Below are 14968 nucleotides of genomic sequence, written 5' to 3'. Positions count from 1 at the left end.
CTGCCAGGGTTGGAGACCCCTGCATTACAGGGCTCAAACCCACGTCACACAAACCGCAAGGATCGGATTGCAAAAGCCCCGAGCTGAGAAGCAAACAGATCACCCGGTGACTTAGCAGGATGGGAGAAAGCGGTTAAGGGCGGGGAGGCGAAGGCGCCGGGCAAAGGGGTTGCATTTGCACAAATTATTATTTATTTATTTTTAAAGCAGGCGCGTGTGCAAAAAAAAAGGACCTGGGTGCCCATCGCTTTTGCGTGGTTTTGGAAGGGAGTCGAACTTCCTTTTTAAAAGCTCCAGTGTAGATTTTAGGCTGGTTTTCGGCTCAAAGGGAACAGAAATCGCGGCGCAAAGGATTTTCCACTCGCGCCTGGAAAAAGGTCCCTCCCGGTAAGCAACTGAAGCCGCTTCTAAACGTCACCCCGAACACGGTTTACTTGAACCACGATTTACTGTCTTCTCCTATAACCGCAGATCCTGAGAGCCCGGCAACCTGGGTTGGCATCGCCCAAGCTCCCCTGGTTTACCACCGTCGGCGCAGCCTAGCCGTGCCAGCTCCGGCGTCTACCCTTAGAATAGAATAGCAGAGTCGGAAGGGACCTTGGAGGTCATCTAGTCCAACCCGCTGCTCGTGCAGGAGAGTCTAGTCAGGGGTGTCGAACCTTGGCACTTTAAGCCTGGAGGACTTCAACTCCCAGAATGCCTGGCTGGGGCATTCTGGGAGTTGAAGTCCTCCAGGCTTAAAGTGCCAAGGTTCGACACCCCTGGACTAGTCCAACTCTTAGCCTCTACCTAGGATCGAACTCACAGCGTCCATTTATTGTGAGGCGCCCCCAGCACCCGAGAGGGAGCGGCCGACCTGGAGCAGCAGAACCCCTCAAAGCTGCCTTCAGAAGACCCCCAAGGCTTTCCTCCCCCGGCTTTGGGGGTCTAGGGGTGGAGCAGCGACGGGGGTCTCTCCTTCCAGTCGCCTCTTCCAGGGGCCGAGGGTCGGGGCAGCGGGGCGGGCCCTGCCCTCCAAACTTCGGCCAACTTTGCGGGCGGAGCGCAGAGTAGCGCCCGCTTCTCTCTTCCCCCAGTCCCACCCCGCGGGCCTTTGCGCACGGATCCGCGACGTTTTTCACCCGGGCTGGTGCTCGCCCAGCCGAGATAAGAGGCGGCGGAGCTGCGGCCCCCGCGTGCTTTTCGGGAGAAGGAAGAAGAAGAGGGCGAAGAGCCGCGGCCGGGCAAGGGCGCACCTGTTGGCAAAGGATGGATTGCTCTCGCGGCGGGGTGGAAAAGAACCACCTGCTCAACGGGGCGGAAAGCAGGTGAGTCCCGGGAAGGGTTCCTCCCTTCCCTTCCCTTGTTTTCTTCCCTTCTTTCCTTTCCTTCTCCTTTTCTTTTCCCTTTCCTTTTTCCTTCCCTTCCTTCTTTTCTTTCTTTCCTTATTCCCTTTCCTTTCCTTCTTCCCTTTCCTCCTCCTTTTCTTTTCCCTTTCCTTTCCTTTTTTTCCTTTTTTCCTTCTTTCCTTTCCCCTTTCCTTTCCTTTTTTCCTTTTTCCTTTCCTTCCCTCCTTTTCTTTCTTTCCTTCTTTTCTTTTCCCTTTCCTTTCCCCCTTTTTCCTTTCCTTCCCTTCCCTTCTTTTCTTTCTTTCCTTCTTCCCTTTCCTCCTCTTTTTCTTTCTTTCCTTCTTCCCTTTCCTTTTCCCTTTCCTCCTCTTTTCTTTCCCTTTCCTTTCCTTTTTTCCTTTTTCCTTTCCTTTCTTTTCCTTTCCTTTCCTTTCCTTTCCTTTTCTCTTTTTCCTTCTTTTCCTTTCCTTTCTTCCTTTCTTCCTTTCCTTTCTTCTTCTTCCCTTTCCTTTTTTCTTTCTTCCTTCCCTTTCCTTCCTTCTTCCTTCCTTTCTTTCTTTCCTTTCTTTCCTTTTCCTTTCCTTTTCTTCCCTTCTTTTTTCTTTTTCCTTTCCTTCTCTTTTTCTCTTTCCTTTTCCTTTCCCTTCCCTTCCTCCTTTTCTTCTTTCCTTTCCCCTTTCCTTTCCTTTTTCCTTTTTCCTTTCCTTCCCTTCTTTTCTTTCTTTCCTTCTTCCCTTTCCTTCTTTCCTTTCCTCCTTCTTTTCTTTCCCCTTTCCTTTTTCCTTTTCTTCTTTCCTTTCCCCTTTCCTTTCCTTTTTCCCCTTTTTCCTTTCCTTCTTTCCTTCTTTCTTTCCTTCTTTAACAACTTCTCTGCCCCGACGACCATGATGCAAATCACCTCTGCCCGGGTTGTTCAGCCACCCTCTGCTATCGTGGCTGGATTTTGCGGCTGAGCCTCCCCACGCATGGCACCCCAGCCTTAGAGCAGCCTCCTAAGCCAAGGTTTCCTCGGAAGTAGATTTCCAGGGGCTGCTCAGGTGGATGGGAAACTGCCCTGAGGGATCCCGATCTTGGCCAGAACAACTTCTTATTCGCTTTGGAGAAGTTCCCCGCCTTCCCAATGCCTCCAATCAAATGAATCAAAGGATTCTCAATAAGAGAAAGCCCCCACTTTATTTTATTTTATTTATGTTTTATTTTTATTTTATTTTGCCAACGCTGATTTTTTTTTTAAGTTGCAGAGATTGGAATAAGCAGTTCCCCATTTGGAGTTGTTCCATTGCAACTTTATATTCTCACCAAGGCATTCAAATATATCCTCCTCCCGCTACTTTAAAAAACAAAATCAAGTGTTGGCAAATAATAAAAGGGCTGCTTATTGCCACCCCTGTTGTTCAGGAACGCCTGCATTCTGTAGTAGGAAGCCGCTCTTTGGGAGGGTTTCATCTGTTGAATTTCTGCTTGCTTTGTATCTGCTTAAGAGCAGGAAGCAGTGGTGAGATTCAATTTTTTTTACTACCGGTTCTGTGGGCGTGGCTTGGTGGGCGTGGCAGGGGAAGGATAGTGTAAAATCTCCAGTCAGAGGTGGGATTTGCCAGTTCTACGAACTACTCAAAATTTCCCTCCCTGCCCCACTAACCTGCTTTCCAGCTCCGTTCTCCTGTGCAGGGCAACCAAAGGAGACCCAGCCAATCAGCTGGGACTCAATGGGAGGCGGAGAATAAGATGGGGGCGGGGCCAGTCAGTGGTGGCATTTGCCAGTTTTCCAAACTACTCAAAATTTCTGCTACTGGTTCTCCAGAACTGGTCAGAACCGGCTGAATACCACCTCTGGCAGGGAACCCCAAACTTGGCAACTTTAAGACTTGTGGACTTCAACATAGCTGGCTGGGGAATTCTGGGAGTTGAAGGCCACAAGTCTTAAAGTTGCCAAGTTTGGAGACCTCTGGGCTCCAAGGCAGCCGCAGCCTATTCCCCAAAAAGAAAAACAAGATGGCATCCGGTTCCTGCAAGCCTCCCCACCAGGTGTGCTGTGAGAAAGTCATTATCTTTTGCAAACAATTTTTGAGGTCTTTTAAGTTTGTTCGAAAGATGTTTACATTCGGAGGCGGGGAAGGGGGGAATCTCTGGTTTTCCTCAAAGGATTAATGCAAGGAGATGGATTCCCATTTTTAATATGCCCATCCCCGAGAGTGGGACCAGACCAGAGCTGCCAGTTCTGGACTACTTAAAGAAGTGGGATCCTGCAACTATCATGGCTTGAAGGGGGTAGCTTGTTGGAGGTGCTACTAGTAGTTTACAGATATAGGTAATCAGAGTTGGAAGGGACCTTGTAGGTCATCTAGTCCAACCCACCCCCTGCCTAAGCAGGAGACCCTACACCATTTCTGACAAATGGCAGTCCAATCTCTTCTTGAAAGCCTCCAGGGATGAAGCTCCCACAACTTCTGAAGGCAACTTCTGTTCCATTGGTTGATTGTTCTCACTGTCAGAAAGTTTCTCCTTATTTTCAGGTTAAACCTGTCTTTGTTCAGTTTACATCCATTATTCCTTCTGTGGCCTTTGGGAGCTTTAGAAAATAGCTTGACCCCTTCCTCTCTGTGGCAGCCCCTCAAATATTGGAAGACTGCTATCCTGTCTCCCCTTCTCTTCACTAGAGTATTTTATTTTATTTTATTTATTTATTTTATTTGTCAAAAGCTTACACTATAACAGGAAACAAGAATAAACATAAGTTTAAGTACAAGAAATAGGAACTAATAATTGGGGACAATAGGACAGGGACGTAAGCACGATTGTGCGCTTATGCATTCCCCTTACAGACCTCTTAGGAATGGGGTGAGGTCAATAGAGGTTAGTTTGAGGGTAAAGGAGTGGGGGTTTGAGCAGGTGACAACAGAATCAGGTAGTGAGTTCCAGACATTGACCACTCTGTTGCTGAAATCGTACTTCCTGCAATCGATTGGAGTGGTTTACATTTAGTTTATATCTGTTGTGCGCTCTAGTGTTGTTGTTGTTAAAGCTGAAATATTCATTAACTGGTAAGATGTTGTAACATATGATTTTATGTACTATGCTTAAGTCTAATCTTAGTCGGCGTAGTTCAAGGTTGTCTAAGCCAAGAATCTCAAGTCTGGTGATGTAGGTTATTCTGTTGTGAATAGAGGAATGTAGTACTCTTCTGGTAGAATATTTCTGGAGTCGCTCAATTATATTTATGTCAGATATACAGTATGGATTCCAGACAGCAGAGCTGAATTCAAGTATTGGTCTAGCAAAGGTTTTGAATGCCCTAGTTAGCAAAACAGTATTACCAGAGGAGAAGCTTTGTAAAATTAAATTTACAACTCTTAAAGCCTTTTTGGCAATACTGTTGCGGTGAGCTTTGGTGCTTAGATCATTCGATATGGGAATTCCAAGATCCTTGACAAAGTGAGGGTCATCAACAATGTCATGGCGACTTCCTGTTTTGAGCTTCCCCAAAGACGGACCGCTGACCACGATCATGCGCGGCTTTGGTTCGTGCTTCGGCGTCGGAGAGCCCCAATCCTTTGGATTCAGGGCAGGAGCTACCTCATAGGGTGTCAGAGGAAGGGGAGACCATCAGCTGGGTAGAGGGGAGTCTCAAATCCCCTCCCCGGCTTGGCAATTGCTCCCTCCCGAAGACACCTGAAGCGGTGGTCTAAAATGGCCACTCTGAAGGGGAAGATTAGACTGGAATAAGATTGTGCAGGAGAGAGAGAAAGAAGCGAACAGCAGGAGGGACGGGACGATATAATTAAATGGAAGATACCCCCAGGATTAACATTTCAAAGAATCTTTAAGAAAGGATCTAAGCGGCGAAGAGAAAGAGGGGAAAAAAGGTGTGAATTGCTTTTGATAGCGTCTGGGCTTCGAAACCACAAAAGGTAGAAGCTGGAGAAGGAACTATAATCAACTTGGATAAGTATACTTTGATTTTATATTGGCACTAATAAAGCTGAACTATAGACTGTTAAAGAGGAAATTCAATATCAATGAGATTTGATCTTTTTCTTGTTGGAAACTTGTGGTTTAAAAAGCTCTGAATAATAGAGAAGAAAAAAAGAAAAGAGGGGGTGAAGACTTAGCATAATAAAGAGTGCCATCTCAGTTAAAACTCAACTTGTTTTTCTTTTAAAAAGCTCTTGTTTCTTGAAATTGCATGGAAATTGATACAATAAAGCAAGAACTTTGAAAAATTGAAACATTGTAACAAAGAAAGAATTAGGAAGATTCTGCCTTTGGATTAGTTGCTGATTCTGACATGAATTTGGCACTGGGTTAGTGGAGACTTAAAAACTTGAGAGGAAGAAAAGTTGACTGTTGGAAATAAACTTTAAAGATACTATTTGGATTAAATTGCTAATCAGAAAGTTGTAAAATGGTGATTTCTCTTCTGGCATTAAAAATGGAACTTAGAAAAATGAAAGAAACACTACAAGAACGAGGTGAATCGCTGGTTTTTGCTTTAAAATTTATTGAAAATGCAACAGCAGAATATGAACAACAAAGACAAAAGGCAGAAGAGGAGGTGGAGCAAATAATAGAAGAGACCATCTTTAGTGATCATTGAGAACCAAGAACTCTTGAAAGAAAGAAGAAAAGAGTTGGAAATAAATACAGGAGATTTAAGAAATTAAATAAAAAGGGGAATATCCAAAAAATTAAAAAAGAGTCAGCAGAAATTCAAAGGGCAAAGGGAAGCTATAAATAGAGAGAGGGATAAAAACTGGAGTGAAAGAACAAAGGAGAAAAGACAGGGGGAAAGAAGGGACAAGAAACAGGATTTGGAAACAAAGAAATATGGGAATTGTAAAAAAATGGGGAAATCCTTAATTGGACACAGAGATAATGGGTGATTATTATATAGAAAGGGGATTCTGCAAGGTATTGAGGGGTAATATAAATAAATTTATAGTTACGAAATAGGGACATATAGACTGACAAGATACTTGTCAATACTGTACCTGTCAATAGTGGTGTCCCCCAAGGCAGTGTTCTAGGACCAACTCTCTTCATACTCTACATAAATGACCTCTGTGATCACATTAAGAGCAACTGCATTCTCTTCGCAGATGATGTAAAGCTGTTCAATACCACAGACAATACTGCTACCCTTCGAAAAGACCTTGACTATGTATCAGAATGGTCAAACAAATGGCAACTTCAAATCTCAACAAATAAATGCTCTGTCTTACATATTGGCAAAAAAAAATCAGAAAATAAAATACAAGCTGAATAGTCAAGATCTTGTTGATGATCCAAGCTCTGTAAAGGACCTTGGAATACTCACCCCTAATGATCTAAGTGCTAGAGCCCACTGTAACTACATAGCCAAAAAGGCATTAAGAGTTGTTAACCTAATCCTACGTAGCTTTTTCTCTGGTAATATCACACTACTAACTAGAGCATACAAAACATTTGCTAGACCAATACTCGAATACAGCTCATCAGTCTGGAACCCACATTACGTATCTGATATTAGCACAGTTGAGAAAGTCCAGAAATATTTCACAAGAAGAGTTCTCCACTCCTTTACTCGTTGTAGAATACCTTATGCCATCAGACTTGAAATTCTAGACCTAGAAAACCTTGAATTACGCCGTCTTCGGTCTGATCTAAGTATGGTATATAAAATCATACATTGCAATGACTTACCTGTCAATGAATACTTTCAGCTTCAACCATAACAACACAAGAGCACACAATAGATACAAACTCAAGGTTAACCGCACCAAACTTGACTGCAGAAAATACGACTTCAGCAACAGAATGGTCAATGTCTGGAATGCTCTACCTGACTCTGTGGTTTCTTCCCCAAGCCCCAAAAACTTTAACCTTAGACTGTCTACTATGGACCTCACCCCTTTCCTAAGAGGTCTGTAGGGGGCGTGCATAAGCGCACCAACGTGCCTACCACCCCATCCTATTGTTTCTTTTATTTTTCTTATATGTACCCATTTCATGTATTCATAACTATGTTTATACTTATACCTGTTATCTTGTAAGCAATTGACAAATCAAATAAATAAATAAATAAAAAGATGGAAAAACAGAATTGTTATTTTTTGGATAATGGAATCTAATGCTCTTCCTCTTTATGTAGCGAGATAATTGTAACAAATAATGGAATAGGTATATTAGATATATTGAAATATTCTTAAGATTGGAATGTTGGCTTTTTTGGTTTCAATATGAATGGAATAATTAATGAAATATGTGTATTAAATATATGGAAATAAATGAAATGATATAGGAGGAGAGCTGAAATGGAATTAACTTTAGGGCTTAGGATTGTTTGAATGAGTAGATTAATATGTCCTTTTTGGGGGGAGGGAAATTTAATGAAATTTAAAAGGACAAAAATCATGCAGAATCTGATTTATATAAGCTATGTAGTTTTAAAGGAATTAAGTTTAATGTTTTGGGTAATAATGTTAAATGTTTTAACGAGATTTAAAAGGGGTGAAAATAAATGAATTTATAATTTAGAGGTGGCGCACTTATATTGAGATTTCAGGGGGGAAACCAATTTATAGAAGAAGTGCCTTTTTTAAAATTAGAATTTAGGATGAAATATACAAATGTGACAGTTAAAAGTACTAAAGTATAATGATTATGAAGTTATCATAAGTGAATTAAGTAATGAGATAAATATTTGGAATAATACAATAAAATAGAAAATGTATAAAAGCACTGTTAAGATAAGGAATTGGATATAAAAATTGAATATGTAACCATAGTCATATTTGTATGTATATGTGAAACCTGTAATCATGCTGTTCACTAAAAAGAGACGTTAAAATATGGAAAACTGAATAAAACTTGTTTAAAAAACAACAACAAGGTCATGGCAAGACAAGCCATGCCCAGTTTCTGTAACTGTTCATCGTATGTCTTAGTCTCCAGTCCCCTAATCATCCTGGTTGCTTTTCTCTGTACTTTTTCTCGAGCCTCAACCTCCTTGTTGCTATGTTGCTAGTTGCCGCAACGTTTGGACTACTGTATTCCCCGTCTATTCCCACCTAGTGTAAAACCCCTTGAATTGGAAAGTGGCAGTAATGGGGTTTCAAAGGATAGGTAGGGCCAGAATATTTTGGGCTATGGTATTTATTAGGTTTATAATTTATATTTATTAGATACTAACTCCTAAAAGAGTCACATGACAGTGAGATGAGTGGAGATACATTTAATAAATCCATAAATAAAATAAAAAATTTAATCAGAAAAAATGGAAGGCTGCTTCTGATTTTTGCCCTCTTCTGTATTATTATGGTTTGCTACACAGCCAGATGTTTAGATTGGATTTGGCATTTATATCCACCTGCTGAATCCTTTCCAAGGACCCGCATGGGCAGATGTTTTTTGGCGATGTTAAAAGTGCAGGATGTACGTTGTTTCAAGTAAAGCTGCCTTTTGCACTTGGCTGATGGTGATTTTGTGTGGGTCTGTATTATTAGTACAGGTAATCCTCGACTTATAACCACAACCGGTCCCAAAATTCATGTTGCTAAGTGAGACATTTGTTAAGTGAGTTTTGCCCCATTTTACAACTTTGCTTGCAACAGTCGCTAAGTGAATCATTACAGTTAGGTTAGTAACCAGGTTGTTAAGTGGCTTCTCCATTGACTTTGCTGGTCAGAAGAATGCAAAAGTTGATCACATGGCCCTGGGACACTGCAACCGTCATAAATTTGAACCAGTTGCCAAGTGTCTGAATTTTGATCACATCACCATGGGGAGGTTGCAATGGTCTTAAGTGTGAAAAATGGTTGTAAGTCTTTTTTCAGAAAGTCATAATGTCAGGATTCTGGCAGTTACCCCCCCATTTAAATCATGAGTCTCAAGCCAAACTTCCAGAACTTCAAAAGGATTTATTGGGAGTTAACATGTCCGGCACTGCCTGGGTGTCACCCTTGACCCTGGTTTTCCCCTCACCCCCTGGGTGTATCGTAATTCCTATTCTCCAATGGGATTTCTATGGTCTTGTTAGAGTTGCCTAAGCGCACCAACGTGCCTACCGTCCCTGTCCTATTGTTTCTCTTATTCTTCTTTTATTTTTCTTATATGTACCCATTTCATGTATTCACAACTATGTATACACTTATACTTATTATCTTGTAAACAATTGGCAAATCAAATAAATAAATAAATAAATAAATAATATGATTTGATGTTGGGTGAACATAATATCTGTTGGGTTCACACAACGCTTCAAGCCATTAAGCCATTGGTATGAATCCTAAACCATCATCCAACAGTGCCTTACAGTATTAACCTGGTGCAGTCAGGCTTCTGAACTTGGAGCTCTCCAGATGTGCTGCACTTTAATTCCAGAATCCCCAACCAGGGATGTTCAGTAGGTGTGATGGAGGGTGCACTGGCAGCAACAGAAGGGGAGGATTGTGCCAGCTCAAAATTTCCCCAGGTAGAGAGCCAGATCAGGCAACAGTGTATTTGCAAGCTGGAAAGAGGTTCAGAATAACTAGATCCTTGAATCTCTCAGGGTGTCTTTAGCATAGAAAGTGATAGCTTTAGTTTGGCAAGATTCTGTTTACAGCATTGGGTGTACGCAAATAAAGGATTGGCTTCAGTTGGATCTCACTGTCTCATGGCTTGGGCCTGACAATAGGACACTTAATGCAAGTACAATTGAGTAAGGGAGGCTAATAGGCAAACCTGTAAGTATGTAAAGGTAAAGGTTGCCTCTGTCCAGTTGTGCCCGAGTTTAGTGGTTGGTGCTCACCTCTGTTTCTTAGCGGAGAGAGCCAGCATTGTCTGAAGATGCTTCTGTGGTCATATGGCAGCATGATTTTATGCTGAGGTGCAGGGAGTGCTGTTACTTTCCCATCGAAGTGGTACCTATTTAACCAATTGCATTTGCATGCTTTTGAACTGCTAGGTTGGCAGGAGCTGGATCAAGAATGGGAGCTCATCCCATCATGCGGCGTTTGGGTCTCAAACGGCCGACCTTCCAGTCAACGAGCCCAGCGGGTATATGTGTTAATGCTTTTGGGGTGGAGAGAGACTCTCTTCTTAAAACCGTGTTCTTTCCAATGCAGGTCTTATTCAGGAGTCTCAGGAAAGGACTTCCATGGCTCCGTGGTTGGCTTTGTACCTGGCCTCTCTTCGCTCGAGCTGGACCTCAAAGGAAACCTGCACTGTCACTCCAGCTGGGCATCCAGCAATGGCAACAATGCTGAGCAAAAGCGAGCTCGGCGGAAGCTTTATCTCGCTTCTGTCGTCTGCTTGATCTTCCTGACAGGGGAAATTGTAGGTAGGTGGCTAACATTTTGAAGGCTCTGCGAGGTCCTTATAAGCCACTCTTGGGAGGACAGCTGATGGTTGGCGTGAGCCAGTGGCATTTAGGGCAAAGGGATACAAATTGTTGGTGGAGTTGACCTTGGGGAAAATCCGCAAGAACCTAGAGAGAAAAAGAGGCTGAAATGTTTTATCAGTCCTGGGAAATGAGATGATGTGCTGAATTGATTGACACCTCTTTAATTCACTGGAGAATCAGAAGGGGGAGGGTTTGGCAGCACGATCACATTGGCAAGATTCTGATGTTAGCCCTGAGGGCACAGTGGTTGAGTGCAGTATTGCAGGCAAACTCTGCCCACAGTCTGGAATTCGATCCTGACTGGCTCAGGGTTGATTCCACCCATCCAAGATTGGTAAAATGAGGACTCAAATTTTTTGGGGGGGCAAGATGCAAATAATGATTCTACGTTGTAAACTGGCCAGAGAGTACTTTAAAGCGGGAGGGGGTGGGGGGCTCCAACCATGGCAACTTTAAGACTTGTGGACTTCAACTCCCAGAATTCCCAAGCTGGCTGAGGAATTCTGGGAGTTGAAGTTGCCAAGGTTGGAGACCCCTGCTGTAAACCACTATGGGGCAGTATATAAGCCTAAATGCTATTGCTATTATACCCAATCTCAATAAAAGTAAGTTTAGCCTTCCTGTGGGATTGAATTTCTGGCCTGGTTCACCTACTGCAGAGGTGGGGGGTGATGGGCCTTTTACGACTTGTGGACTTAATCTCCCAAAATGGCTGGCTCAGGAATTCTGGGAATTGAAGTCCACAAGTCATAAAGGGTCCATTGTTCCCTACCGCTGACTTAGTGGGTGTAACAGACATTCCTGAGATCATGTCTGCTATGAATGCATTGAGCAAGCATGCTGCTGTCTTGAAATGCTCCAGACATGCAGAAATCTAGCGTGGCAGGGAGAAAAGCTAGGAAGAAGAATCTGGACACAGCCCATAACTCTCTTTATTCTCTCCAGGAGGATATTTTGCACACAGCCTGGCCATTATGACCGATGCAGCCCACCTGTTGACTGATTTTGCTAGCATGATGATCAGCCTTTTCTCCCTGTGGATGTCGTCTCGACAGCCTACTAAAACGATGAATTTTGGATGGCACAGAGCAGGTAATCGGGACCATTTAAAAAAAAAAAAGGCATTAATGGGGCACTCTGTGAACCAGCACATCTCCTTAAGGGCGAAATATAATTTTGTAGAATGGCTGCCATATGAACAATGACCCCCAAATTTCCCTGGTTAAGACACAAGTGAGTTTTGCCTCATTATATGGCCTTTCTTGCCGCAACTGTTAAGTGAACCTCTGTAATTATTAAGTGAATCACGTGGTCATTAAATGAATCTGATTTTCCCCTTTGAAGCCGGTTGGGAAGGTTACAAATATGATTGCGTGACTCTGGGACAGTGCAACTGTCATAAATACATGCCAATTATGATCAGTGACCATGGAGATATTGCAACATTTGTTAGTGTGAAAAAAGGCCATAAATCTCTTTTTTCCAGTGTCGTAACTTTGAACAGTCACTAAATGAATGGTTGTAAGTCAAGTATTACCTGCATTTATAATCCAAGCCCTCCTTTCCCCATTTCGAGGAAATTTCCTACCCATGTCTACCTGCGGAGCCCAACTGGAAAAACTTGGTTTCTTTCTGAATGGAAAGCAGTGCAGGTTTGTGAAGACGTTTTCCCTGTTTCCCGATTGGGGCTTCCAGCCTGCGTTGTTCCTCTCTGTTCACTCATGAAGCACATTTTAATTGGATTAGCTACATGTTCCGGCATCTGCCTTTGTCCTGCAGGCTAACCTTTAAGCTCAGTTACCTTGTAGATTTGATGCAGCAAATCCCGTTTCCAAATCGGGACACAAGACCACAAAAGGTTGGAGAGTACAGGTTTATTTTGTGCAAAGCGTTCAGAGCATTCACATGACAAATTCTGAACCCCCGTCTCTTCCTGAAACATTGCCTTTATACCTAAAATGACATCAGCTAGAATCTGGGCGTTATTCTTAACACTATTCACCAAATAAGGACGGTTATACATATTTCTATTACATGTTTCTACATATGGATTATAATAGAGGAAATAAAAAGTTCATTTAAAAGTACATTTCAGAGTACATTTCAGAGTTTCCAGTTATCTTATACCATTTGGTTATTTTCCATGTTTCACCCTTGTTTACAGCTATGTGGTGAGCTTTAGTTCCTCAGTACAGTTGGAATATAGGAAGTTACAAATATTTCTTATGACTTGCTACAGGAAGCTACAGGTATTTCTTAATATGGCTTGCTCATAGTAACAGAATAATGTTTTTGATATTTTTATATGAAAGATATATTTCATCCCTCTTCAGATTTAGTGGGGTTGATGAATTTAGGAGGCTTGACAGGTGGAGAGTTCTGTGCAGAAATAGCCAGGGTTAATGTGTTGTATGAACAAAACCTGTATTTTTTTCTCTTGGCACCTGCTCAGCTTGCTGGGGTGGCATATTGCCAACCTTCAATTACACCGTTGCTGTTGACTTCTCAGTACAGACAGTGACTTTGTTTGAGTTCCTTGGCTTCCTCGTACTGTTGTCTTCAGTTCCTTGTCTCCAGTTCTTTTGTCTTTCTCTTGCGTGGAGTTTTCTCAAGCTGATCTATCGCCAGTGATCCAGCCAGAGGTTTTTGCCTAGATTTTAATCACACACACACACACACACACACTTTGCAGGTACTTAGTGCCTGAACTGCAACAAAAAATGGACCATTAATCCTTAGTGATAGTAGCCATGATTTTAGTTTAATTCCTTGTCTCCCTCTTGCTCAGGAACTTCCTTTATCAGATCTGTCCCCAGGGATCCAGCCAGCTCCCTGAATTTGATCTGGATACTTTAATCACAAATACACAAACATACGATGCAGGAACTTTAGTGCAGGAGTTCCCAACCTTGGCGACTGTAAGATGTGGGTACTTCGACTCCCAGAATTTCCCAGTCAGCTTTAGTGACTGAACTGCAGCACAATCGGTCACTGGTCCTTTAGTTCCAGCTGTCCCTTGGACTCTTAACCTTCCTAAGAGACCAGTGCTGACACAGTAGTTATTGGCTGAAATAAAGATGCCTTCAAATCTCAGAATTTGTATGCAAGGATGTGTGCGAAACTTGTCAACCAATACTTTAATTTGTCTCTTTTAACACAACTCTCAGTTGATGTGTAGTTAAACCCAGCATAGCTCCTACGTTCCCTATTATAGAGCTTAGGGGGAAAACTAGAAAAATTTAAAAATATTGTCTTCCTTCCTTCCTTGGTCAAGACACAGTAGCTGAAAACTCAAAGCTATCCTATAAATTTTATTAATATCATTTGTTAAGCTTTGGCTTCATGTGAAGACTGAATCAATTGTGGTTAACTGCATAATACCACAGTTAACTGCATAAAAGCTAAACCCAACCAAGATCACAATGGAAGCCAATCTACTCCAATATAGCTGGGCTGAAATGAATCCATTGCTCTTTCATTTAATTGACAGAATGAGCCGATTTGTTGAAAGAACATTTAGCTCATGAGTATTTGGCAGAGGTGCCCTTTATTAATTATGCCTTGGGTGAGTGAGTCAGCATGTGCAAACTTGGGAGTTTTCCAACCTTTCATGCCTAACCAAAGATTTTTGACTTTTGCTGCAGAGATTTTGGGAGCCCTGGTGTCCGTTCTCTCAATCTGGGTGGTAACTGGTGTGCTAGTTTATCTGGCAGTGGAGAGACTGGTTTCTGGTGACTATGAGATAGAAGCAAATGCCATGCTTATCACTTCTGGCTGTGCTGTGGCTGTAAATATCATGTAAGTAAGATTATATCAGGATAATTTTTGAACAATGTCCTAAAACCCTTAAGAAAAACTTGGAGTTTACCAGCTGATGGACTCTCATCCTGGTGATACAGATAGTCCTCGACTTACGACTACATTTTGTCGTAAGTCGAGGACTACAGATAGTCCTTGACTTACGACCCAACATTTCGATTGCTAAGCGAGAGATTTGTTAAATGAGTTTTGCCCTAATTTACAACCTTTCTTGACACAGTTGTTAAATGAATCACTTCAATTAAGTTGTCCCAAAGGTGCTTTTTTCGAGAGGCAACTGGACTTTCTGGGTTTTCTTTGAAGATGTTTCACTTCTCATCCAAGAAGCTTCTTCAACTCTGACTGGGGTGGTGGGGAATGGAAGGATTTATACTCTTTGCAGACAGCTGGTCATTTGCATTCTGTCAGCAAGTCCTTAAGGTCACCTGGAGGTTTATCTGTGTCATCAGGGTCATCTAGT

At 42.3% G+C, this 14968-nt stretch overlaps 1 protein-coding gene across 1 annotated transcript in view; it reads left to right on the top strand.

Annotated features, from left to right (window-relative positions):
• The first annotated feature begins 770 nt into the window (after window positions 1-770).
• Window positions 771-14968, top strand: part of SLC30A2 (solute carrier family 30 member 2) — a 31495-nt gene continuing 17297 nt past the window's right edge. The window contains 4 exon segments of the mRNA XM_087970637.1: window positions 771-1307; window positions 10412-10626; window positions 11635-11781; window positions 14334-14487. Coding sequence (XP_087826763.1) covers window positions 1249-1307; window positions 10412-10626; window positions 11635-11781; window positions 14334-14487 — 575 coding nt within the window. The 5' untranslated portion in view covers window positions 771-1248.

The sequence above is a fragment of the Notechis scutatus genome, chromosome 8 (genome assembly GCF_049901735.1).
Source record: "Notechis scutatus isolate UNSWTSFEM ecotype Mainland chromosome 8, rNotScu1.2, whole genome shotgun sequence".
NCBI lineage: Eukaryota > Metazoa > Chordata > Lepidosauria > Squamata > Elapidae > Notechis > Notechis scutatus.
This window is presented reverse-complemented; position numbering and strand designations above follow the sequence as displayed.